At 63.3% G+C, this 25,294-nt stretch overlaps 4 protein-coding genes across 7 annotated transcripts; all 4 read left to right on the forward strand.

The window, feature by feature from the left end:
* The first annotated feature begins 2,919 nt into the window (after window positions 1-2,919).
* On the forward strand, window positions 2,920-5,425 carry LOC309888897 (histone H3.3A). Of its 4 annotated transcripts, none has more exons than XM_082781529.1 (4): window positions 2,920-3,066; window positions 3,570-3,719; window positions 4,379-4,532; window positions 5,060-5,424. In XM_082781529.1, exons 2-4 carry the CDS (start codon window positions 3,592-3,594, stop codon window positions 5,186-5,188), a joined length of 411 nt encoding a protein of 136 aa, XP_082637655.1. In that variant the 5' UTR covers window positions 2,920-3,066; window positions 3,570-3,591; the 3' UTR covers window positions 5,189-5,424. The 4 variants fall into 4 exon arrangements, with proteins under 4 accessions (XP_082637655.1, XP_082637656.1, XP_082637657.1 ...); XM_082781530.1 differs by having other exon boundaries at window positions 2,920-3,062; XM_082781531.1 differs by having other exon boundaries at window positions 2,922-3,066; window positions 3,573-3,719; window positions 5,060-5,425.
* Window positions 5,426-9,166: 3,741 nt separating this feature from the next.
* Window positions 9,167-11,461, forward strand: LOC309888929 (homeobox protein otx5-like; the record flags this gene model as incomplete). Its single annotated transcript, XM_082781584.1, has 3 exons — window positions 9,167-9,322; window positions 9,937-10,088; window positions 10,835-11,461. Exons 1-3 carry the CDS (start codon window positions 9,226-9,228, stop codon window positions 11,459-11,461), a joined length of 876 nt encoding a protein of 291 aa, XP_082637710.1. The 5' UTR covers window positions 9,167-9,225.
* A 3,662-nt stretch (window positions 11,462-15,123) lies between these two features.
* PRSS16 (serine protease 16) lies at window positions 15,124-21,591 on the forward strand (the record flags this gene model as incomplete). Its single annotated transcript, XM_082781609.1, has 11 exons — window positions 15,124-15,160; window positions 15,714-15,856; window positions 15,947-16,046; window positions 16,727-16,856; window positions 17,657-17,780; window positions 17,859-17,936; window positions 18,933-19,202; window positions 19,868-20,000; window positions 20,076-20,255; window positions 21,248-21,381; window positions 21,478-21,591. 11 exons carry the CDS (start codon window positions 15,124-15,126, stop codon window positions 21,589-21,591), a joined length of 1,443 nt encoding a protein of 480 aa, XP_082637735.1.
* Window positions 21,592-22,112: 521 nt separating this feature from the next.
* On the forward strand, window positions 22,113-25,203 carry DMAC2 (distal membrane arm assembly component 2). The gene is made up of 6 exons (XM_082781558.1): window positions 22,113-22,149; window positions 22,887-23,059; window positions 23,686-23,766; window positions 23,847-23,974; window positions 24,057-24,219; window positions 24,317-25,203. Exons 1-6 carry the CDS (start codon window positions 22,132-22,134, stop codon window positions 24,486-24,488), a joined length of 735 nt encoding a protein of 244 aa, XP_082637684.1. The 5' UTR covers window positions 22,113-22,131; the 3' UTR covers window positions 24,489-25,203.
* Window positions 25,204-25,294: the final 91 nt, after the last annotated feature.

Consider the following 25,294-nt stretch of genomic DNA (forward strand, 5'->3'; position numbering starts at 1 on the left):
CCCGGCATGCTGGACGTGGTGAGTTGGGGGGTTTTTTAATTTTGGGGGGGGGTCCACGCACCCAGTGACCCCCCCCAGACCCTCTTAGGACCCCCCCCCACCCCGTAGAGCGGCCAGGGGACGCCGGAGGTGACGGGATGGTTCGAGGTGACGGTGGGCGGCCGCCTGGTGCACTCCAAGAAGGTGCGGGGGCAACGATGGTTTGGGGGGGGGGGGACACCGAGACCCCCCCCCTGGGCTCCACAAGGGGGGTTTTGGGGGGGTTTCTTCGTTTATTTTTCGTCCTGAGGGGATTTATGTAATGTTTTTTTTTTGGGGGGGGGAGGAGAGGGCTCCGACACGCTGAATGGCACCCCTAAATTTGTCGTTTTCTGCTTGACCCCCCCAAAATGGCCCACTTTCCTTCCCGGCACCCTTAAAAAATAGAAAAAGAGCTGTTTTCTATCCAAGCGCCCCCAAAACACGCTGTTTTCTATCCAGATGGCCTTAAACCTGCCGTTTTACCTCCGGGCACCCCCAAAACCCATTGTTCCCCCTCGGTGCACCCCCAAATCCCATTGTTTCCCCTAGGATCAACCCCAAACCCCATTGTTTCCCTCTGGGCCCCCCCCAAACCCCACCATTTCCCCTCGGGTCACCCTCAAACCCTCTTGTTCCCCCTCGGATCACCCCCAAACCCCACCATTCCCCCTCTGCCCCCCAAAAAACCCATTGTTTCCCCTCGGGGCACCCCCAAAACCCACCATTCCCCCTCCAGACACCCCCAAACCCCATTATTCCCCCTCCGAGCATCCCCAAACCCCACTGTTCCCCCTCTGGACACCCCCAAACCTCACCATTTCCCTTTGGGTCACCCCCAAACCCCACTGTTCCCCCTCAGGGCATCCCCAAAACCCTCCATTTCCCCTTGGGTCACCCCCAAACCCTCTTGTTCCCCCTTGGGTAACCCCCAAACCTCATTGTTTCCCCTCTGGGCACCCCCAAACCCCACCATTCCCCCTCAGGACACCCCCAAAACCCATTGTTTCCCCTCAGCCCCCCCCCTAAACCCCCAAATTTCCCCTCGGGACACCCTCCCACGTGTCTTTCCCCCCCCAGAACGGCAACGGCTTTGTGGATAGCGATGCCAAGCTGCAGAAGATCGTAGCCGCCATCAAGGCCTCCCTGCCATAACCGCCGGCGGACGCCCCACCGGCCCTAACGAAGGTAATTTCGGCTCGGGGCCGGCGTGGGGGGGCCGTGCCGGAGCCCCACTGACCCCTTTTGTCCCCCAAAAAAAAGCTCCACGAGCGTCTGCCTCGCTCGGGCCGGCCGAGCGCTCCATGACGGGAGCCGCCGAAACGTCCGCGGACACCGGGCGGTTTCCAGACCCTTTGCGCAGGATGCCGGCCGGAGGGAGGCGGACGGCCGTCGAGCTTCGCACCCCAGCTTCTTTAATTTTATTCTTTTTATTATTCGGATTCCTCGGGTTTGGGTTTTTTTTTTTTCCTCCCCGCTGGTTTTGTGAGGCGGTCGCTCTCACCGGCAGCGTGCTGGGGCGAGCGATTCCGCCTTCATACGCACCCCTAAATCGCACAGAAAGCTTCTGCCGGGCTGAAACACAAGGAAATCAGGCTCAACATTCAAGATTTATTTGTTGGGCAGCGCTCCTGGCTTGGGTTTAATGAGGTATGAGACACGCAATTCTCAGGGCTTGCCTGAAATAACACGAATTTAACTTTTTTTTTCCTCTCTGCCCAACAGCAGCTCGGCGGAGAGCTTCTGCCGTGCCGCCTCAGTTGCCTTCTGTAAGTGTGCCGCCGTTTGGGGACGTTTCTCAATAAAAAAAAAAAGTGTGGAAACTTTGAGCTGGGTTTTGCGGTCGCTGGGGTTTGGGCTCGGGGTTTGGCGGCTCTCCAGGCAGCAGAACCGCGGCGGAGCCTGGAAGCGGGGGGGAAATTTGTGAATTTGTCACCGCTTTGGAAACGGGGATCTGCTTCGGGATCTTCTCCACTCAAAGGGCTGCATTTACACCTAAAAAAAAAAAAAAAAAACACAAACAAAAAAAAGAAAATTGGGCAATCTCTCTGTGTTGCAGTTGTACTCGGGCTTCTCTGTGGTGGACGCGTGCCCTCTGGTGACAACAGCGAGGAGGCAGGCGCAGATTTATGTGTTAATGTCTCGTCCTCCTGCTTTTTCCCATGATTTTGCTTGAAGTTTTTGGAGCTGTGGAGGAGCAGGAGGCTGGACAGCTCTTGTGCTGGGCTTCTCTCTGCAGAATGGGGCAGGGAAATTAAAAATAAGGATTAATGATCCTCTGTGTTAGCCACCATCAACGTGAGCCCTTGTGGTTTGTTGTACCCAGTGCCAACCCTCACTGAGGTAGTGATGGGGAGCAGAACTGATGTTGTTAAATGTTAATGTGTTAGGAAAAGGTGTATGGAAAAACAAAATGTTAATGTGTGTGGAAAAAGAGCGATTTTGGGGTGGATTTAGGGGGCGGAGGGCCCCGGCGCTCCCTTTGCCCACCTCCTGCTGCGGAGGTGACTCATGGGGGTGACGTGGCTGGCCGCAGGGCACTGAAAATCGGTGCGGTTTCGACATGTTTGGGAAAAAATTTATGGTGTCGTGGGAGAGGTGGGTGTGGGAGCCACATTCACAGCACACGCAATCCCCTTGGGTGGGGAGAGAGGCGGCGGCGCCATGCCTGGAGGCAGCCCCTGGGAGGGCCACCGACCCCTGTCAACCCTCCGTGGCCCTGCCCCGGGCTTCCCACCGAGCCCTGAGGCCGTTTCACGCCGGTTTTAACACCGGGGAGAGGCACCGGGAGTGCTCGGAGCGGCCCCGGGGCAGCCCCGCGGCGGGTCACAAGATGGCGCCGGGCCGCCATCACCTCAGCCGACCTCCCTCCCCCCTCCTCCTTCCCCCCCCCCCCCCGGCGCGGTGCATGCCGGGTAAGGAGCCCCGCCGGGAGCCCGCCATTTTCTGTCAGGGCTGGCGGGAAAGGCGGGAAGGGAGCGAGCGCAGCCCCAGCGCCGCCGCGGGACTCCCAACGGCTCCAGCGGCCGCCGCCAGCCACGCACGTAGGTAAAGGCGGCGGGGGAGCGGCGCCGGGGCCGGTTCCCGGTGGCGGCGGCGAGGGGGGGGGCGGCGGCGGCCGGGGGGGGCGGCTCGGCGCCGAGGTCGCCTGAGGAGACGCTGCCCCCAAGTCCCGCCTTCCGTGTGTGGCCGCCCGCTGATTGGCGGCGGGCGGCGGGCGAGCTGATTGGCCGCCGGGCCCCGCGGCGAGCCGCGAGGGGATTGGCTGCGAGGCGCGTCCGTCAGAGCGGGGAGTGGGCGGTGCGGCCGCGCTGCGGGCGGTTTGCGAACCGATTGGCCTCGCGGCGGCGGCCAATCAGGAAAGGGCTGGGTGGGAGGCACGTGGCTCCGCGCGGCCAATCGGGGCGCGGCGCCGCGGCGCGGGGGCTTCTGGGGGTTGTAGTGCCGGGCTGACGGGGAGGCCGGGGTAGACATGGCGGCGGGGCGCTGGCGGCGGCGGGGCCGCTCCCGGGGCCGTTCCCCGGGGCCCACCGGCGCCTTCTCGTCCCCAGCAGCCCCTAGCGAGCTCCCGGCATGGCCCGCACCAAGCAGACGGCCCGCAAGTCCACGGGCGGCAAGGCGCCGCGCAAGCAGCTGGCCACCAAGGCGGCCCGGAAGAGCGCCCCGTCCACGGGGGGCGTCAAGAAGCCCCACCGCTATAGGTAACGCCCAAAAACCGCACAAAACACCCCGAAAACACCACAAAAACACCACAAATCGCACCCCCAGGAGCCCACTGCGGCCTCCAGTGGGTGGGTCTGGATCCGGTGTGACTGCGGTTTTCCGGTGTAAACAGAGCCTCTTGTGTGAATCCGGTGTGAATCCGGTGTGAATCCGGTGTGAATGCGGTTTTCCCGTGTAAACAGAACCTCTGGTGTGACTTCGGTGTGACTCTGGCGTGAATCTTGTGTGACTCCGATGCAAATCTGGTGTGAATCCGGTGTGGATCCAGTGTGACTCCGGTTTTCCCATATAAACAGAACCTCCGGTGTGAATTCAGTATGATTCTGGTGTGACTCCGGTCCAAATCGTGTGCAAATCAGGTGTCACTCTGGTGTGAATCTGGTATGCCTGGGATGTGAATCCGGTGTGAGTCTGGTGTAACTCCAGTGTGAATCCGATCTGAATATGGTGTGACTCTGGTGCGAATCCAGTGTGACTCCAGTGCAAATCAGGTGTGACTCCAGTGTGAATCTGGTATGCCTGGGATATGATTCCAGCGTGAGTCTAGTGTGAATCCATCGTGAGTCTGGCGTGACTCCGGTGCGACTGGGGTGCGAATCCGGTGTGACTCCGGTGTGGCTCCGGTTTCGCCGTGCAGGCCGGGCACCGTGGCGCTGCGGGAGATCCGGCGGTACCAGAAGTCGACGGAGCTGCTGATCCGCAAGCTGCCCTTCCAGCGCCTGGTGCGCGAGATCGCGCAGGACTTCAAGACCGACCTGCGCTTCCAGAGCGCCGCCATCGGCGCGCTGCAGGTGGGCGCTGTCGCGATAGGGGCGGGGCGATAGGGGGCGATGTCGGGGCGATATCGGGGTGATTACCGGGGTGAAAATATCAGGGCGGTGTGGGGGTGATATTGGAGTGATGTTGGGGCGATATTGGAGGGATGTCGGGGCGATATCGGGGCGATATCAGGGTGATATTGCGATATCGGGGTGATATCAGGGCGATATCGTGGTGATATCAGGGCGATATCGCGGCGATATCCTCCCCAACCCCCTGTCATCCACCCCCTTTTCCCCCCCAACCCCCCCCAAACCCCCTTCATCACCCCTCTGGGTGCCCCATACCCTAATTAACCCCCCCTTTTTTAATTATTTTTGCCCCCCCCCCGGCAGGAGGCCAGCGAGGCGTACCTGGTGGGGCTGTTCGAGGACACCAACGCCCCCATCCACCCCCTTTTCCCCCCCAAAAACCCCCAACCCCCTTCATCACCCCCTCTGGGTGCCCCCCACCCTAATTAACCCCCCCTTTTTTAATTATTTCCCCCCCCCCCCTGCAGGAGGCCAGCGAGGCGTACCTGGTGGGGCTGTTCGAGGACACCAACCTCTGCGCCATCCACGCCAAGAGGGTCACCATCATGCCCAAGGACATCCAGCTGGCGCGGCGCATCCGCGGCGAGCGGGCTTAGCACCCCCCCGGGGGGGGGTCCTCAGGGTGGGTGGGGGGGTCCCAGGGGGCTTCTGGGGCTTTTTTTGCCCCCCCCATGGCAAAAAAAAAAAAAATCCCCGCTCGGAGCTCTCCCGCAGGCAGAACCCGAGCCACACACACACACACAAACAAAAACTTGGTGTTTTTTTGGGGTTGTTTTCCTTTTTTTTTGTACACTTTTTTTTTTCCTTTCCGAGCTGCGAAAAAATAGGTAATTTTTTTTTTTTTTTTTTTTTGGGGGGGGGGGGGTGGGATATTTTTTGAAAGAACCCGGTTTTGTACACGAAAAAAAAAAAAATCACGGGGGGGGGGGGGTGTGGGCGTGGAGAGGGGAGCTCCGGGATTTCGTGTTCGTGCCCCGAGGGGGGGGCCACGATCCCCCCCCCCCCACGTCCCCCCCCACGCCCCCAAACCTGCGTCCCCATCTCCCCCCCCCGCGGGGCTGACGGAATGAATAAAAAACCCCTAAATATTAACCCAGCCTTTTTTCTTTCCTTGCCAAAACCCCAAAAAACGGGGAGTTTTGGGTCCCTTTTTGCCAATTTCTTTATTTTTTTGTCCCTTTCCCTTTTCGGGGGGGGGGTTTGGGGCGGATTTACCCCCCCTGGGGGGGGGCGCTGACGTGATTGCTGCTGACACCCCGGCGTTAATTTTAGCGGGTGGCCCCGCGTTAGTCACCCTAAGCGGGGATTACGGGGCCGGGTGGCACCTGGGGACGTTGCCCCCCCCTAAAAAAAACCCCGGGGGGGGCACGTCTTTAACAGAAATTTTGGGGTTCGCTGCTTAAAAACTTCAAAAACCTTAAAAAAATCGTTAAAAATGCATGTTTTTTTATCAATATTTGTGCCTAAATTGACTTAATTGGGGTTTTTCCTAAAAATAATTGATCCTGACCCCCCCCAGGGCACAGCTGCCCCCCCCCGCAGCCCCCCCCCAATTTTGGGGTGCCCCCCAAGGACCCCAAGAAGGTGATTTGGTTACAAGGTGCTGGCAAAGGGACCTGTGTGTCCCCCCCCCCCCCCCGAATTTTTGGGGTGTAATCAGGCTTTTTGGGGTTCGGCCTCTGCCGGGGCAGGATTCAAGTCTTAAAGGTTCCAAAATAGCCCGGGGGGGGGACCTGGGGGAGGGGTTTGGACACCGGGGGGGGGTCTGGGGGGCTTCACCCACTGAGTCGGAGCCCCCAAAATTTGGGGTGAAAGCTGCGGGTTTTGGGACGCCGGCTTTTTGGTGACACCTCAGCCAATTTGGGAGCCCCCCCCCAAAAAAAATTAATAAATTCGGGCCCCCCCCACGCCATCCCAACCCCCCCCCCCCCCGGGGTTCATCCAGCCCCGGGGCTGAGCACGGAGACCCCAAAACCCCCCAATTTTTGGGGTGCCCAGGTGGGAAGGGGGGAGGGGGGGGGCCCGGGCGGCCCCCGCCCCCATCTGCGCCGCCCGTGCCCCCCCCCCCGGTGAAGGATTAGGGTTAATCAGCCCCAAATCCGCGCGTCTGAAAAACAAACTAATCAGCCCCCCCCCCAACCCCCCCGGCTGCTGCCCGCTGGGCTGGGGGGGGGGCACAGTGGGGGCTGGGGGGGGGCTGCGATGGGGTTTGGGGGGGTTATACTGGGATCTGGGGGGGCTATACTGGGATCTGGGGTTATACTGGGGTTTGGGGGGGTTATACTGGGATTGGGGGGGTTATACTGGGGTTTGGGGGGGTTATACTGGATTGGAGGGGTTATACTGGGGTTTGGGGGGGTTATACTGGGATTGGGGGGTGTTGTACTGGGATTTTGGGGGGGTTATACTGGGGTTTGGGGGGTATAATGGGATTTGGGGGGGCTATACTGGGATTGGGGGGGTTGTACTGGGATTTTGGGGGGGTTGTACTGGGATTTTGGGGGGGTTATACTGGGGTTTGGGGGGGTATAATGGGATTTGGGGGGGTTGTACTGGGGTTTGGGGGAGTTATACTGGGATTTTGGGGGGGGCACACCACTTTGGGGGGGTTCATTGGGATTTGGGGGGGTTATACTGGGGTTTGGGGGGGTTATACTGGGATCTGGGGGGGTTATACTGGGATTTGGGGGGGTTCACTGGGACTTGGGGCTGAGCAAAGCCCCTGGGGGGGTCCCACAACGCCCCCCCCCCCGTGCTGCTCTCAGGACCCCCCCCAAACGCTGCCCCCCCCCGGGGGTCCCGGCTGTCCCCGCGTGTCCCCGGCTCAGACACCGCAGCTGTCCCTGGGATTAACCCCTCCCAGAGGGGGGGGGGGCACATTTTGGGTCCCCCCCCCTCCCCATAACCCCCCCCCCAGCCCCCATGGGCCCCCCCGGGGCCCCTTTCCCAAATCCCGCAGGATTGACCCCAAAACCGCCAGCCCCTTCGTTAGCCCTACCGAGCGGGCAGCGGGGCGTAATTAGCGTGGGGGGGGATCCTTATAACCCCCCCACCCGATAAAATCCTCCCCCCCCCCAGGATAATTAATTAACCAGCACTAATTAACTAATTTTGGGGTGAGCACACCCCAAAACCCCCACCCTATATGGGGGGGGGGGGGGCGTGCAGGGTGCCCCCCCCGCGTTAATTGCCGGCAGCGGGGGATTAGCTGGGGGGGGGGGGCAATGTCACCCCCCCGGGGATTAGTGGCGGGGTGGGGGGGGGCTGGGGGGGTGGGGGGGGGGCGGTGTCGGCCCTATTTAAGGCTCCCCCCGGCGCGGGGACGCCTTCCCCGCCGCCAGCAGGGCCCCCGCTGCAGGTGGGTGGGGGGCAATTTGGGGTGGGGGGGGCAATTTGGGGTGGGGGGGACCTTGGGGTGGGGGTAACATGAGGTGGGGGGGACCTTGGGTGGGGGCAATTTGGGGTGGGGGGGACCTTAGGGTGGGGAGGACTTTGGGGTTGGGGTGTCTTTGGGGTGGGGGCTGCTTGGGGAGGGGGGCACATCGTGGTGGGGGGGGTACTTTGGGGAGGGGGCAATTTGGGGAGGGGGCAATTTTGGGAGGGAGCAGCGGTGCAAGGGCAGGTGGCGCGGCCCTGCTGTCCCTAGGAGAAGGTCCCTGTCCCCCCCTCAAAGGGTCCCTGTCCCCCCCCCAAAAAAAATCCCTGTCCCTCCCCCCCCGAGGGTCCTTGTCCCCCTGCTGCAGCACCGTGCAATGCAACCCTGCACCGTGCAATTTTGCACCGTGCCGTGCAATTTGGGGCTGTGCAATCGTGCACCGTGCCGTGCTACCTTGCATTGTGTCGTGCTGCACCGTGCAATCCTGCCCTGTGCTGTGCAATCTCGTGCCGTGCTACCTTGCCCTGTGCCCTGCAATCCTGCACCGTGCAATCCTGCACCCTGCCATGCAATCCTGCACCATGCCCTACAATCCTGCCCTGTGCCGTGCTACCTTGCACCATGCCATGTTGCACCGTGCAATTCTGCACTGTGCTGTGCAACCTCGTGCCATGCAACCTTGCACCGTGCCATTTTGCACCATGCAATTCTGACCCTGTGCCGTGCAATCCTGCCCTGTGCCATGCTACCTTGCACCCTGCTGTGGTACCTTTCCCCATGCCATGCTGCACCATGCAATCCTGCCCCGTGCCCTGCAACCTTGTGCCATGCTACCTTGCACCGTGCCATTTTGCACCATGCAATTCTGACCCTGTGCTGTGCAATCCTGCCCCGTGCTGTGCTACCTTGCACTCTGCAATTCTGCACCCTGCCATGCAATGTTGTGCCATGCAATCCTGCCCCATGCTGTGCTACCTTGCACCATGCCATGTTGCACCGTGCAATTCTGCACTGTGCTGTGCAACCTCGTGCCGTGCTACCTTGCTCCATGCCGTGCTGCACCGTGCAATCCTGCCCCGTGCCCTGCAATCTCGTGCCGTGCTACCTTGCCTCGTGCCCTGCAACCCTGCCCCGTGCCACGCGTGACCCCGTGTGTCCCCCCCCCCCGGCAGCTGGCCCCAGCTTGCCTCGGCAGCGCCCGGGCTCGGCGCGAGGGAGCCCCCCCGGAGCACCCGGAGCACCCGGAGCACCCGGAGCATGATGTCCTACATCAAGCAGCCCCACTACGCCGTCAACGGGCTCACCCTGGCCGGGCCGGGCATGGACCTGCTGCACTCTGCCGTGGGCTACCCCGGTGAGCGGGGGCTTCCTCGGGGGGGTTGCATGCAAGGTTTTGCATGGGGGGTTGCACAAAAGGGTTGCACGAGGGGTTTTGCACAGAGGGGTTGCATAGGGGTATTGCACGGGGGGTTGCACGCGGGGTTTTGCACAGGGGGGTTGCATGAAGGGGTTGCACAAAGGGTTTTGCACGAGGGGGTTGCACAGGGGGGGTTGCACGCAGGGATTTGCACCGGGGGGTATTGCACAGAGGGGTTGTACACAGGGATTTGCACTGAGAGGTTGCACGGGGGGGTTGCACGCAGGGATTTGCACAGAGGGGTTGCACAGGGGGGTTTTGTGCAAGGAGGCTGCATGCAGGGTGTTGCACAGAGGGGTTTCCACGAGCATGTTGGACAGAGGGTTTGCACGGGAGGTTGCACAGCTTTGCACGAGGAGCTTTGCACAAGGCAGTTGCATGGGGGGGGGGGGGTGCATGCAGTTTTGCATGGTGTGCTTGTACGGAGGGGTCCCCTCCCTGGCCCTGTGTTTTCCCTTGGGTGGGAAGGGGCTGGGGGTGTGCAGCAGCTTGGGGGGGGGACATGGGGGTGCTCACCAGGGTGTCCCTGACCCCCCCACCCCCATTTGCAGCCACGCCGCGGAAGCAGCGCCGGGAGCGCACCACCTTCACGCGGGCGCAGCTGGACATCCTGGAGGCGCTCTTCGCCAAGACGCGCTACCCCGACATCTTCATGCGCGAGGAGGTGGCCCTCAAGATCAACCTGCCCGAGTCCCGCGTGCAGGTGAGCCTGGGGAGGGGGCCCACACGCTCCTGGGTGTGCAAAAAAAGGGGTCCTGCACGCTCGTTTGTGTGCACGAGGAAGGGTTCTGCTTGCACGCACACGTGCACAAGGAGGGGTCCTGCTTGCAGCTGCATTTGCACGAGGAGGGGTCCTGCGTGGACCTGTGTGTGTGCAAAGAGGGGTCCTGCTTGCACCCACGTGTGCACAAAGAGGGGTTCTGCTTGCACCCACGTGTGCACAAGGAGGGAGGGGTGATGCACACACTCACGTGTGCGCAAAGAGGGATTGTGCACGCACCCACGTGTGCACACAGAAGGGTCCTGCACGCTCCTGGGGGTGCACAGAGACCCTGCATGCACCCGAGTGTGCAAAAAGAGGGGTCCTGCATGCTCCTGGGTGTGCACAAAGAGGGGTCCTTCATGCACCCAAGTGTGCACAAGGAGGGAGGGGTGCTGCACGCTCCTGTGTGTGCACAAGGAAGGGTCCTGCACGCTCCTGGGTGTGCACAAAGAGGGGTCCTGCTTGCACCCACGTGTGCACAAGGACACAGGGGTGCTGCACGCTCCTGTGTGTGCACAAGGAGGGATTCTGCTTGCACCCACGTGTGCACAGAGGGGTCCTGCAAGGGCGCGCACACCATACCATGCACACGACCGAGGGGGGGGGGGGCATGCAAGGGAACAACCCCGTGCCCCCCACCCTCACCTCTTCCCCCCCCACACACCCCCAAACCCCCCCCCCCCCAGGTGTGGTTCAAGAACCGCCGCGCCAAGTGCCGGCAGCAGCAGCAGCAGAGCAGCGGCCAGGCCAAGGCTCGGCCCGCCAAGAAGAAGAGCTCGCCGCCCCGCGAGGCGCCCCCCGACGCCGGGGGGGCCGGACCCTACAGCCCCCCACCCACCGGCCCCTCCGGCACCCCCAGCTCCGCCGCCGGCGCCACCGTCTCCATCTGGAGCCCGGCTTCGATCTCGCCCGTGCCGGACCCCTTGGCCACCGCGGCCGCGCCGGGGTTGCCGCGCTCGGCGCCGTTCCCCGCTTCCTACGGCCAAGCGGGGGGCTACGGGCAAAGCTACCCCGGCTCCGCCGCCGCTTATTTCGGGGGCCTGGACTGCAGCTCCTACCTCTCGCCCATGCACCCGCAGCTGGGGGCACCCGGCGCGGCGCTGAGCCCCTTGGGGGCCCCCTCCGTGGGCGCCCACCTCGCCCCCTCGCCCGCCGGTTTGGCCGGCCAAGGTTACGGCGCCGCCGGGCTGGGTTTTGGCACCGTGGATTGCCTGGACTACAAGGACCAGGCGGGCTCCTGGAAGCTCAACTTCAACGCCGCCGACTGCCTGGACTACAAGGAGCAGAGCTCCTGGAAGTTCCAGGTCTTGTGAGGAGGGGGGGGGGGGGGCCCGGCCCCGCCGCGGGGGTGCCAAGGGGGGCCCCAGGGTGCCCCCGGGCACGGGTGCGGCACGGGGAGAGCCCTGGGGACGGAGCAGCGCCGTGGCACGGGGTGGCGCCTGGTTTTTGGGTGTCCTCTTTTTTTTGGGTGTCCCCCAGCCTTTGGGTGTCCTCTTTTTTTTGGGTGTCCCATGGCTTTTGGGTGTCCCCCAGCCTTTGGGTGCCCCCATGGCCAAGGGTGTCCCCATGGCACGGAGAGACCCCATGGCACGGAGCGACCCCATGGCACGGAGAAATCCTGCACGAAAAATCCCGTTATGGACCATCCCCATGGCCGAGAGCATCCCCCAAACTTTGGGTGTCCCCCGAGCTTTGGGTGTCCCCCGGGTTTTGGTGTCCCCCGGGTTTTGGGTGTCCCCCGAGCTTTGGGTGTCCCCCAGGTTTTGGGTGTCCCCCGGGTTTTGGGTGTCCCCATGGCACCGAGCACCCCAAAGGCCAAGAGGGACCCCGTGGCACGGAGCAGCCCCATGGCACGGAGAATTCCTACACGGAGTAGCCCTTTAGGGACCCTCCCCATGGCAAGGAGTATCCTTGCAACAAGGAGTATCCTTGCAACAAGGAGCAGCCTTGCAACAAGGAGCAGCCCTGCAACAGGGAGTAGCCTTGCAACAGGGAGCATCCTTGCAACATGGAGCATCCTTGCAGCATGGAACAACCTTGCAACACAGAGCATCCTTACAACTCGGAGCATCCTCGGAGCATGGGGTGTCCTCATAGTATGGCCTGTCCCTGCAGCATGGAGCAAATCTTGCAACAAAGAGCATCGCTGCTACTTGGAGTATCTTGGCAGCTCAGAGCCCGCTTGGAACTCAAAGCCTCCTTGCAACTCGGAGCATCCTAGGAGTATCAAAAAACCTTGCAACATGGAGTATCCTTACAACAAGGAGCATCCTTGCAACATGGAGTATCCCCGCAGCATGCAAGCATCCTTGCAACTCAGAGCATCCTTGTAGCAAGGAGTATCCCTGAAACTCAGAGCACCTTTGCAACTCGGAGAATCCTCGTAGCACAGAGCATCCTTACAACATGGAGTATTCTTGCAACAAGGAGCATCCTTGCAGCAAGGAGCACCCCTGAAACTCAGAGCACTTTTGCAACTCGGAGAATCCTTGTAGCACAGAGCATCCTTACAACACGGAGCATCCTTACAACTCGGAGCATCCTCATAGCACGGAACATCCTTGCAACTCGGAGCACCCTTGCAACACGGAGCATCCTTACAACAAGGAGCATCCTTACGACACGGAGCATCCTCGTAGCACGGGATGTCCTTGCAACAAGGAGCCCCCTTACAACCCGGAGTACCCTTACAACCCGGAGTACCCTTACAACTCGGAGCCCCCCCGCCATGCCCCAGCTGCCCGGCACAGCGCTGAGCCCCCCCCTGCCCCCTCTGGATGCCCCCATCCCCCGCTGCGCCCCCCACCCTTTGGGCGGCCGCCCCCCACCCTCATTTCTCCCCATGTCCCCCCCCCCGTAGCTGCACCCGTGTCCCCCCCCCCCCCAGCCGCCGGGGGGGCTGCGCAGAGCTGAGGAGGAAAGGAAAGGCTTCAAGAAACGAAATCGTAATTAAAAAAAAGTGGAAAAATGGAAAAAAAAAAAGAAAAAAGGAGGGGGCGCTCCCCCCCCCCCGCCTCTCGCTCATTAACGAGGGGGGGGCTCATTAATGAGGGGGGGCTGCAGGTGCTTGCTCCTTGTTCCCCATCCCTTTAGCAGCTGGGGGGGGGGCTCCTTTTGGGGGCAAATTAGGGGGATTTGGGGCCTGGGGGTGCCCCGGCGCTAATTAGGGAGCGGTAATTAACGGCCACGTGCAGGCCTGGTATGGAAAAAAAAAATAAGGGGGGGGGGAATGGAAAAAAAAATGCTTTGCCCTTTAACCCCTAAATCCGCCCCGAAATGGCTCCGCAAATCCGCCGGGCGCTGAGCCCGGGCTGCGGGAGGCCGGGGGGGGGGCCGGGGGGGTGCCCTTGGGTTGGGGGGGGGTCCTTGAGCCATGGGGGGGCTTTTGGCACCCTGGGGGGGCTTTGCAGTTTGAGGGATTTTGCATTTTGGGGGGCTTTTTGCACTCAAGGGGGGGGGGCTCCTTGCATTTTGGGGGGCTTCTTGCACCCTGGGGGGGGTCCTTGCACCCTGGGGGTCTTCGCATTTGGGGGGGTCTTTGCATTTGGGGGGGCTTTTTGCACCCTGGGGGGGCTTTTTGCACCCTGGGGGGCTTTGCACTTTGAGGGCCTTTGCATTTTGGGGTCCTATTTTATTATTATTATTTTTTTTGGGGGGGGGGGGGCTGTGCACTTTGGGGTCCGTGCATTTGAAGGGGGGGGGGGGGCTCCCCAACACTCATGGGGGCCATGCACAGACTGGGGGGGGGGCGCTCAGTGCTTCAGGCCCCCCCTGACGCAATGAGGGGTGCGGGCTGGGGGTCCCAGGGGGGTGTGAATGTGGGGGGGGGGCACAATTCCTGCCCCCCCCCCCCAAAGGTTAACCCAGGACCTCTCCGGGCGCCAGCCGGGCAGATGGAGCCTAATCCGGGTTTAGCCGCGGGGGGGGGGCAGAGAAGAGGGTTAAGCCCGGTTTAACGGCCCTAATGAGGGGGATAAGGAAAGGGGAGGGGGACTGCGGGGGGGGTGCACGACCCTGCCCCCCCCCCCCCCAGGGGATGGGGACACGGGGACACGGGGACGGGCACGTCCAGGCCGGCACCGACGCCACGCGGCGTGGGGACGCGGCTGGGGGGGGCACACGGATGAGTGTGCAAGGCATGGGGGGAGTGTGCAAGGGGGTTGCACGCTGGTGCAGGGCGCCTTGCACGCGTGCACGGGGGGGGGCACAGCTCCTTGCACGCGTGTCCGGGGGTGTGCTGCTCCTTGCACGCGCGTGTGAGGGTGCACGGTGCATTGCACGCGTGCACGGGGTGCACAGGCTGTTGCACGCGTGTGCAAGGTCACACGACTCCTTGCACATGTGCACAGGGGTGCAGAGCCCATTGCACATATGCACAAGCATGCACAGCCCCTTGCACGCACATGCAACGTTGCACAGCCCCTTGCACATGTGCAAAGGCGTGCACAGCCCTTTGCACACACATTCTAGGTCACACAGCCCCTTGCACACGTGCACAGGGGTGCAGGGCCCATTGCACACATGCACGGGGGTGCACAGCTGATTGCACTCACATGCAAGCTTGCACATCCCCTTGTACGCATGCACAGGTGTGCACAGCCCCTTGCACACACATTCGAGGTTGCACAGCCCCTTGCACACGTGCACAAGCGTGCACAGCCCCTTGCACACACCTACAAGGTTGCACATCCCCTTGCACACACATGCAAGGTTGCACAGCCCTTTGCACACTTGCACAGGTGTGCACAGCCCCTTGCACACACATTCACGGTTGCACAGCCCCTTGCACACACGCGTGCACCACCCCTGCACCCCAGCCCCCATCCTGCCCCCCCCCACTCAAGGGAAACCGAAACTGTCCCCGCGTCCCCCCCCACCCCGTGGAGCCCATAAAAGCAGGGAACGGAGCCCAGTGCCTCCCAGTGCCTCCCAGTGCCTCCCAGTGCCTCCCAGTATGCTGTCCCCCTGGCTCGCCATGCCCTGGCTGCTGCTGGTGGCCCAGACGCAGGCGGGTGAGTTGGGGGTCCGGGGTTTTTGGGGGTCCCTATTTGCACCGTGGGACCCCAATGGGGGTCGGGGGACCCCAGTCTGGCCCAGTTAGGGCTCTGGGGGCCCCAGTTAGGGCTCTGGGGGCCCCTTTAGGGGGGTAGGACCCCAAGGAGGGCGTTGAGACCCCCCAGGAGCTTGTAGGGACCCCAATGAGGGTCTTGGGGACCCCAGGGGGGGGATGTTGGGACCCCAAGAAGGGTTGGGGAGGGTCCCATTGAGGGTCTTGGGGACCCCTGGGGAGTGTTGGGGACCCCAAGGAGGGCACTGAGACCCCCAGGAGCTTGTGGGGACCCCAATTAGGGTCTTGGGGACCCCAGGGGGGCGTTGAGACCCCCCAGGAGCTTGTAGGGACCCTAATGAGGGTCTTGGGGACCCCTGGGGGGGGTGTTGGGACCCCAAGAAGGGTTGGGGGGGGTCCCATTGAGGGTCTTGGGGACCCCTGGGCGGTGTTGGGACCCCAAGGAGGGTCTTGGGGACCCCAGGGGGGGGTGACCCTGGCCGCCCCCTCTCCCCCAGGACACAACCGGGAGCTGCTGCGGGCGCAGGCGCTGCGGGCGCTGCGGGGGCCGGGGGGGGCCGGGGGGGGGACCCCCGTGGGGGGGTCCCTGCAGCAGCCCCTCGACCACTTCGACCCCCTGGAGGGCCGCGTCCTCACCCAGGTAGGGATATGGGGCCGGGGGGGGGGGGGTCGGGGGGGGCACGTGGCTCGTGTGCCCCCCCCCAGACCCCCCCCCCCCGATGTCCCGCAGAGGTTTTGGGTCAATGAGGAGTTTTGGGATCGCCCGGCTGGCCCCGTGTTCCTCGTGGTCGGGGGGGAGAGTGCCCTGAGCCCCCTGGTGCTGCGGGGGGGTAAGGGGTGGGATTGGGATGAAATGGGATGGGATTGGGATTGGGATTGGGATGGGGTTGGGGTTGGGATTGGGATGGAGATGGGGATTGGGATGGGATTTGGGATTGGGATGGGATTGGGGTGGGGGTGGGATTTGGGATGGGATTGGGATTAAGGTGGGGATGGGGTTTGGGATTGGAATGGCATCAAATTTGGGATTGGGATTTGGGATGGGATTGGATTGGGATGGGATGGGATTGGGGTGGGGATGGGGATGAGGATGGGGATGGGATGGGATTTGGGATGGGAATTGGGATTAGGGTGGGGATGGGATTTGGGATTGGGATGGCATGGGATTTGGGATTGGGATTTGGGATTGGGATGGGGATGGGATGGGGATGGGATTGGATTGGATTGGGATGGGATTGGGGTGGGGATGGGATTTGGGATTGAGATGGGGATGGGATGGGGATGGGATTGGGATGGCATGGGATTTGGGATTGGGATTTGGGATTGGGATTGGGATGGGGATGGGATGGGGATGGGATTGGGATGGGATTGGGGTGGGATTGGATTTGGGGGTTATGGAGGTGGGATGGGAAGGGATTTGGGGTCAGATTAGGGTGGGATTGGGGTGGGGGTGGGGATGAGGATGTCCCTGTCCCCGTCCCCGTCCCCGTCCCCGTCCCGCGGGTGCCAGGCCATGTGGTGGAGCTGGCCCGGCAGCACGGGGCCCTGCTGCTGGCCCTGGAGCACCGCTTCTACGGGGACAGCCAGGGGCCAGCGGGGCCGGGGGGGGCCGAGCTGCGCTTCCTCTCCAGCCAGCAGGCGTGAGCGGGGGGCTGGGGCTGGGGCCGTGTCCCCTGGGTGTCCCCTGGGTGTCCCCTCACTGTGCCCTGGGTGTCCCCTTCATGTCCCCTGGGTGTCATCTTGGTGACCCCTTCAAGTCCCCTTCAAGTACCCTGGGTGTCCCCTGGGTGACCCTTGGGTGCCCCCTGGGTGTCATCTGGGTGTCCCCTGGGTGTGTCCCCTAGGTCACCCCTTAATGTCCCCTGGGTGACCCCTGGGTGTCCTTTGGGTGACCCCTGGGTGTCCCCTCACTGTGCCCTGGGTGTCCCCTGAGTGTCCCCTGGGTGTCATCTGGGTGTCCCCTGGGTGTCCCCTTCATGTCTCCTGGGTGACCCCTTCAAGTCCCCTGGGTGTCCCTTGGGTGTCCCCTGGATGACCCCTGGTGACCCCTTCAAGTCCCCTGGATGACCCCTGGGAGTCCCCTTCATGTCCCCTGGGTGTCCCCTGGGTGTCATCTGGCTGTCCCCTGGGTGTCCCTTGGGTATCCCTTGGGTGCCCCCTGGGTGTTATCTTGGGTGTCCCCTGGGTGTCCCCTCACTGTGACCTGGGTGTCCCTTTCATGTCCCCTTCATGTCCCCTGGGTGACCCCTGGGTGTCCCTTCACTGTCCCTTGTGTGTCCCTTTGGTGTCCCCTCATTGTCCCCTCTCTGTCCCCTTTGTGTCCCCTGGGTGCCCCCTCTCCATCCCCTTGCTGTCCCCTCATTGTCCCCTCACTGTCCCCTTTCTGCCCCCTCTCTGTCCCCTCTCTGCCCCCCCTGTGTCCCCTGTGTCCCCCCCCCAGCCTGGCTGACCTGGCCTCCTTCCACCTCCACGTCACCCGCGCCTGGGGGCTGAGCCCCAACCACACCTGGGTGGCTTTTGGGGGGTCCTACGCGGGCGCCCTCGCCGCCTGGGCGCGCCTCAAGGTGGGTGCCCCCCACCCCGCCGGGGGGGTCGGGTCACCCCGTGTGTCCCCCCCCCCCCAACGCTTTCCCCTGCCTCAGTTTCCCCACCTGGTGTCGGCGGCCGTGGCGTCGTCTGCGCCCGTCCGGGCTCAGGTTGACTTCGCGGGATACAATCGTGTGAGACCCCAGTCCTGACCCCAAAGACACCAAATCTGACCCCAAAGACTCCAAATCCTGACCCCAAGCCCCCAAATCTGACCCCAAAGACACCAATCTGACCTCAAAAACACAAATCTGACCCCAAAGACCCCAAATCCTGACCCCAAACCCTAAAATCTGACCCCAAAGACACCAAATCTGAACCCAAACCCCAAAATCTGACCCCAAAGACCCCAAATCCTGACCCCAAACCCTAAAATCTGACCCCAAAGACACCAATCTGACCTCAAAAACACAAATCTGACCCCAAAGACGCCAAATCCTGACCCTAAACCCCAAATCCTGACCCCAAAGACCCCAATCCTGATCCCAAGCCCTGAAATCTCACCCCCAAACCCCAAATCCTGACCCCAAGCCCCCAAATCTGACCCCAAAGACCCCAAATCCTGCCCCAAACTTCAACCCTACAATGTGTTCTGACCCCCAAACCCCCAATCCTGACCCCAACCCCCCCAATCCTGACCCCATTAACCCTTTGTTGCCCACCTGCAGGTGGTCTCTGTCGCCCTCTCCAGCCCTGATGTGGGGGGGTCCCCAGAGGTGGGTCCTGGAGGGGCTGGGGACAGGGCTTGGGGACAGGGTTAGGGGACAAGGACTGGGGACAGGGTTGAGGAACAAGGGTTAGGGGTCAAGGGCTGGTGACAGGGCTTGGGGACAGGGTTTGGGGACAGGGTTTGGGGACAAGATTAGGGGACAGGGTTTGGGGACAAGGCTTTGGGACAGGATTTGGGGTCAAGATTAGGGGTCAGGACTTGGGGACAGGGCTTTGGGACAAGGGTTGGGGACAAAATTAGGGGTCAGGACTTGTGGACAGAGCTTGGGGACAGGATTTGGGGGCAAGATTAGGGGACAGAGCTTGGGGACAGGATTTGGGGACAAGACTAGGGGTCAGGACTTGGGGACAGCACCGTCCCCAGGCAGGACACCCCCCCCCCCTTCCCCGTGCCCCCGCAGTGCCTGGCGGCGGTGAGCGCTGCCTTCGGGGCTCTGGACGCGCGGCTGCGGGGCCGGCGGCTGGCGGAGGTGACGGGGGCCATGTCCTGCTGCCACCCCCCCCGGGACCCCGGGGACCGCGCGCTGCTGGCCGAGAACGTGGCCGACGTGGTGGCGGGGACGGTGCAGTACAACGGGCTCCTGCCCGCCGCCTCGGTGGCCTCCCTGTGCCGTGCCATGACCGACGGCCGCCGCGGCTCGCCCTACCGCAGGCTGGGGGCCGTCGTCAAGGTGGGGAGGGCAGGACCCCCCCCCTATATCCCCTATATCCCACCGGGCCCCGTGGCGCCTTCCTAGTGCGCTCAGCTGCACCCCTCGTGGGCTGCTTCACCCCACTGTGCCCCCTTGCACCCCCTTGTACCCCCTTGCACCCCGTTGCACCCTGTCCCATTGCACCCCATTGCATCCCATTGCACCCCACTGCACCCCCTTAAGCCCCCTGACACCCCCTTACACCCCACTGTGCCCCCCTGCATCCCCTTGCACCCCATTATACCCCCTTACACCCCACTGTACCCCATTGCATCCCCTTGCACCCAATTGCACCCCATCCCATTGCACCCCATTGCATCCCATTGCATCCCATTGCACCCCCTTGGGCCCCACTGCACCCCTCGTACCCAATCAAGCCCCACCCCATTGCATCCCATTACACCCTGTTACACCCCATTGTACCCCCTTACACCCCCCTGCACCCCCCTGCATCCCCCTGCACCCCATTCTACCCCACTGCATCCCTTGCACCCCATTGCACCCTACTGCACCCTGCTGCACCCCATTGCACCCTATGCATCCCCCTCCACCCCATTGCACCCCATTGCACCCCCTTACACCCCATTGCACCCCGCTGCCCGGCTCAGCACGGTGCCATTGGGGTGCCCTAACCCCCCCCCCAGGCCTTTTTGCGCCGGGGGGGGCAGCCGTGCACCCCCAGTTCCCGCCGGGCGCTGCTGCGGGAGCTGCGGGGCCCGGGGAGCGCGGGCGGCAGCCGGCCCTGGCTCTTCCAAACCTGCACCGAGTTTGGCTTCTGTGAGCACGGGGAGGGCTGGGGAGGGGGGTTGGGGGCTCCTGGACCCCCCCCAGTGACCCCCTGGCCCCCCCCAGACCCCAGCTGCGAGGATGCTGCTTGCCCCTTCTCCCGCTTCCAGACGCTGCGGGCGCAGCTCAGCCTCTGTGCTGCTGCCTTTGGCATCTCCCCGGCGCGGGTGCGGGAGGCTGCCGCTGCCACCAACGGCTTCTACGGGGCCGCACGCATCCAGGCCCCGCGGCTCCTCTTCGTCAATGGTGCGGCACGGCGTGGCACGGCATGGCACAGAGCAGCACGGCATTGCATGGCATTGCATGGTGTAGCACAGCATTGCATGGCACAGCACAGCATTGCACAGTGCAGCACAGCATTGCACAGGGCAGTACAACATTGCAAGGCGCACCATAGCATTGCACAGTGTGGTACAACATTGCATGGCATTGCATGGTGCAGCACGACATGGCACAGTGCAGCACGGCATTGCATGGAGCAGCACAACATTGCATGGCATTGCACGGTGCAGCACGGCATGGCATGGCATTGCACAGTGCAGCACGGCATGGCACGGTGCAGCACAGCATTGCATGGTGCAGCACAGCATTGCATGGCATGGCATGGCACAGTGCAGCATGGCATTGCACGGTGCAGTACAACATTGCACAGTGCAGAACAAAATTGCATGGCATTGCATTGTGCAGCATAGCATGGCATGGTGCAGCACAACATTGCATGGCACAGCACAGCATTGCACAGTGTGGTACAACTTTGCATGGCATTGCACGGTGCAGCATGGCATTGCACAGTGCAGTACAACATTGCACAGTGCAGAACAAAATTGCATGGCGTTGCATGGTGCAGCACGACATTGCATGGCATTGCAAAGTGCAGCATGGCATGGCACGGTGCAGCATGGCATTGCATGACGTTGCACAGTGCAGCACACCATTGCACAGCACAACTCAGCGCAGCACGGTGCATCGTGGCACAGCACGGCATTGCACAGCACGGTGTAGCACAGCACTGCACGGTGCAGCACAGTGCATGGCCTTGCACCTTGCATGGTGGCACGGTGGCCTTGCACGTGCATAGTGCATGGTGCACGGCAGCACAGTGACCTTGCACGGTGCATGGCAGCAAGGTGCACAGAGGTCTTGCACGGTGCATGGTGGCCTTGCACGTTGCACAATGGCCTTGCACGGTGCACGGTGGCCCTGTCCAGGTGCCCCCCCTCATTGACCCCCCCCTGCAGGCGCCCTGGACCCCTGGCACGTGCTGAGCGCTGGGGGGGGCCGCCGGGGGGTGCTGATTGCGGGGGCCTCGCACTGTGCGGACATGGCCCCCCCCCGGCCCGGGGACCCCCCAGCACTGATGGCCGCCCGCCAGGTGAGCAGGGACGGGGGGGGGAGACATGGGAGGGGGCACAGGACACATTGGGGGGGGGTTAGCACTGATGCCCCCCCCCCCGTGTTCCCATCGCAGCGCATCGCAGCCCACCTGGCGGCCTGGTTGACCCCCCCGGACCCCCGCAGTGGGCTGGGGGGGGCCCAGGGGGGGAACGGGACCCAGGGGTCCCGCCCCCCCCCTCCTCCCTAGACCCCCCATGTTGTGTGTCCCCCCCCCACTGTGTGCCCACCCCCTTGCTGTGTGCGCCCCCACCCCCCCACATTCCCCAGGACCCCTCCCCAGCCCCCTCCAGCCCCCCCCACATCCCCCAGGCCCCCCCCAGACCCCTCCAGCCCCCCCCACACCCCCCAGGACCCCCCCCAAAAACCTCCTCCAACCCCCCCCAGGACCCCCACATGGAGGGGGGGGACCCCCTGCACCCCCCAAGGGAGCCCTGGGTGTCCCCCCCCCTCCCCATAACCCCTTCCCTCCCCAACCCCCCCCAATTGCCCCCTGACCCCCCCAATCTCCCCCCCCCCCAACTCCCTCCCCCTCCCCTGGGGGAGATCCCTCAAGGGGGCGTGGCCTAGCGAGGAGGGGGCGAGGCCCCACACACAGGGGGCGTGGCTTCGCGCAAGAGTCGCTCCGCTTGGTGGGCGTGTCTAACGGGGGTGTGGGCGAGGCCATGAGGGTGCGTGGGCGTGGCCAGGCGGCGCATGCGCAGTGCGCGGGGCCCCCGCCGCGGACAAGATGGCGGCGCTGAGGGCGGTAGGTGCTGCCCGGGGCGGGGGGGGGGGGGGGGCGGTTAATTAGTGCTTAATTAATTAATTAATTCGTGCTTAATTAAAACGGGACGCGCCTCCCCCGCGTGGCTGGGGGCTGCCTCTTCTTCAAACGGGCGGGGGAGGGCGGAAAAAAAAGGGGGCGGGGGGCTGCAGGGGCCTAATGGGGTAAAATGGGGGGTTTAGGGGCTGGGGGGGGTGGCAAGGGGGGGGGAAATGGGTTAAAATAGGGGATTTGGGGGCTGGGGGGGTGGCAAGGGGGGGAAAACGGGGTAAAATGGGGGGTTTGGGGGTGGAGGGGGGACAAGGGTGGGGAGAAATGGGGTAAAATGAGGGAAAATGGGGGGTTTTGGGGGCTGGGGGGGTGGCAAGGGGGGGAATTGGGGGTAAAATGGGGGGTTTGGGGGCTGGGGGGGTGGCAAGGGGGGGTAAAATGGGGTTTTGGGGGCTGGGGGGGTGATAAGGGGAGGGAATTGGGGATAAAATGGGGGGTTTGGGGGCTGGGGGGGACAGGAGTTGGGGGAAATGGGGTAAAATGGGGGGTTTGGGGGCTGGGGGGTGGCAAGGGGAGGGAATGGGGGTAAAATGGGGGGTTTGGGGACTGGGGGGGGACAGGAGGGGGGGAAATGGGGTAAAATGGGGAGATCTGGGGGCTGGGGGGGGCTCAGCGGGGGTCCAGGGCTTTGTGGCCGGGGCTGCTGACGCCGCCGCTCTCTCCCGCAGATTTTGGGGGGCTGGGGGGGGGTCCGGGTGCCGGTGCCCCCCCCCTCCTCGTTGTGCCGGGGCGCCTCCGCCTGGGGGGCGCTGCAGAGCCTGGGGCAGTGGTGCTGGGGGGGGGAGGTGACGGCCGCCTGGGCCCAGCGGCTGCGGCGCCTGCGGCTGAGGAGGAAAAACGAGTGAGTGGGGGCCGGGGGGGGGCAAGAAGGGGGTGGGGGGGGCAATGGGGGGGTGAGGAGGGGGCTGGAGGGGTGAGGAGGGGGCTCGGGGGGGAGTTGGGGGGGAGGGAGGGGTGGAAATGGGGCTCCTAGATCGGGAAGGGGGGGGTAAAGGGAGTCCCTCTGTGCTTTTTGGGGGGGGAAAAGGGTTGAGTTGTGCCCCCCTCCTGTTTTATGGGGCTGATTTGTGGCCCCCCCATGTTTTATGGGGCTGAATTGCCCCCCCCTGCTTTATGGGGTGGGGGTAGGGGGGTGGAATCTGCCCCTGTAATTTGGGGGGGACAATAAAAGGGTTGATTTGTGCCCCCCCTATTTTATGGCGTGAGGTTAGAGGTCTGGAATCTGCCTCTGTAATTTGGGGGGGGGGCAATAAAAGTTTTGATTTGTGCCCCCCCCATTTTACGGGGTGCAGAGGGGACAAGCTGGGGGTCCCCACCTCACCTCCCATAATCAGGGGGGGCGCAAACAAAGAGGCCTAATTCCCCCCCCACAATGACCTGTGACCAGAGGGGCTGTGTGGGGGTGCCCCCCCTTTATGCTACCCCCCAAATCCCCCCCAAAAAACCCCCCCTGGTGCCCCCCCCCAGGTACTACGGGCTGACCCGGGAGCGCTACGGGGACAACCTGGCGGCCGCCGCCTTCACCTTATCGTGCGGCGGGGGGGTCAGGTGAGCCTTGCTTCGTTCCCACCCCCTTTTTTTATCATTGTGCCCCCCCCTCGCACCCTGACGGTGCCCCCCCCGCAAAGATTTAAGGACCGGGACCTTTGGGTCCGCGGCCGCTGGCGCCCCGAGCTGCTGCAGCTCCGCGACGTCCCCGTGGTGGCCGTGGACCTCAGCGGCTCCCAGCTCACCTACGACGGCTTGGACAACCTCGGTGAGCCCCCCCCTCTAATTTACAACCCCCCCAGCACCTCGGGGACCCCCCCTGGATGTTTTTTGTCCCCCCCTCCCCGCAGTGCAATTGAGGGAGCTGCAGCACCTGGACCTCAGTGGGTGCCCCCATGTGGACGACTGGGTGCTGGGGCGGCTGCACGTCTTCCAGGGCTCTTTGTTGGAGCTGGCGGTGGCACGCTGTCCCCGTGTCACCGAGAGGGGCCTGGCCACGCTGCACCACCTCCAGTGAGTCCCCTAACCCCCCCCCCAAAAAGATTTCCCCCCCCCCTTGAAGCGTGGCACCCACTTTTTGTGTCTTTTTCTCCCCCCCCCCCCACCCCAGGAATCTGCGGCGTTTGGACGTGAGCGGCGTGGCCGTGCCCAGCCCGGGGCTGGTTCGCATCCTGCTGGAGGAGATGCTGCCCCGCTGCCAGGTGCTGGGGATGGAGATGGATGGGGGGGCCCCCCCCGAGCGAGGGGAGCCCCCCCTGAGCGCGTGGACCCCCCCCCAGTGACGCTGGGGGCCCTCGGGGGTATTAAAAGCACCGCGGGCGCTGCCCCGGCCGAGGGTTTGGGGTTTGTGCCTTGGGCTGCGCTGCTCCCGTCCCTCCAGGTAGGGTTGGGGGTGAATTAGCCCCCCCCAGGGGTTGATTTCTGCCCCCCCAGGGGTTGATTTCAACCCCCGGGGTGTTTAATTGCCCTCCAAGAGGAGTTAATTGCCCCCAGTTCCTCTCCAGGAGGGTGAAATCCCCCCCAGAAGGGGGTTAAATCGCCCCCACAGGGGGTTAAGCCACCCACAGAGGGGGTTAAATCCCCCCCCCAAGATTATTGCCCCCCCCCAGGAGGTTAAATCTCCTAAAAAGGGAGTAAAATCCCCCCCAAAGGGGGTTAAGCCACCCCAAAAAGGGGTTAAATCCCTCTCAAGGGGGGTTATTGCCCCCCCTAATGGGTGTTAAATACCCCCTAAAGGGGTTAAGCCCCCCCAAAGGGGGTTAAATCCCCCCCCCCCAGGGAGGTTATTTCCCTCCCCTGGGAGGTTTTTCCACCCCCCAAGGGGGTTTTTGCCCACCAGGGAGGTCAGGCCTCCCCAAAAAGGGGTGAAATCCACCCCAAAATGGTGTTAAGCCACTCACAAAGGCGGTTAAATCCCCCTGAAGGGGTTTAAGAACCCCCCCAGTGAAGGTTATTGCCCCCCCCGGGGAGTTTTTTGGCCCCTCTAAGGGGGTTATTTCCCCCCCAGGGAGGTTATTACCCCCTCCAAGGGGTTTATTCCCCCCCAGGGAGGTTTTTACCACCTCCAAAGTGTTTTTTTAACCCCCCC

This window comes from Aythya marila (assembly GCF_965140915.1).
Source record: "Aythya marila genome assembly, chromosome: 31".
Taxonomy (NCBI): domain Eukaryota; kingdom Metazoa; phylum Chordata; class Aves; order Anseriformes; family Anatidae; genus Aythya; species Aythya marila.

Excerpts from the sequence above, each read along its gene's own strand:
- DMAC2 (XM_082781558.1), top strand. Across the intron at positions 23,060-23,685 it reads CGGCTGAGGAGGAAAAACGA|GTACTACGGGCTGACCCGGG; the intron begins GTGAGTGGGGGC and ends GCCCCCCCCCAG. Across the intron at positions 24,220-24,316 it reads GCCACGCTGCACCACCTCCA|GAATCTGCGGCGTTTGGACG; the intron begins GTGAGTCCCCTA and ends CCCCCACCCCAG.
- LOC309888897 (XM_082781529.1), top strand. The coding sequence starts at position 3,592 with ATGGCCCGCACCAAGCAGACGGCCCGCAAGTCCACGGGCGGCAAGGCG. Across the intron at positions 3,720-4,378 it reads AAGAAGCCCCACCGCTATAG|GCCGGGCACCGTGGCGCTGC; the intron begins GTAACGCCCAAA and ends TTCGCCGTGCAG. Across the intron at positions 4,533-5,059 it reads CCGCCATCGGCGCGCTGCAG|GAGGCCAGCGAGGCGTACCT; the intron begins GTGGGCGCTGTC and ends CCCCCCCTGCAG.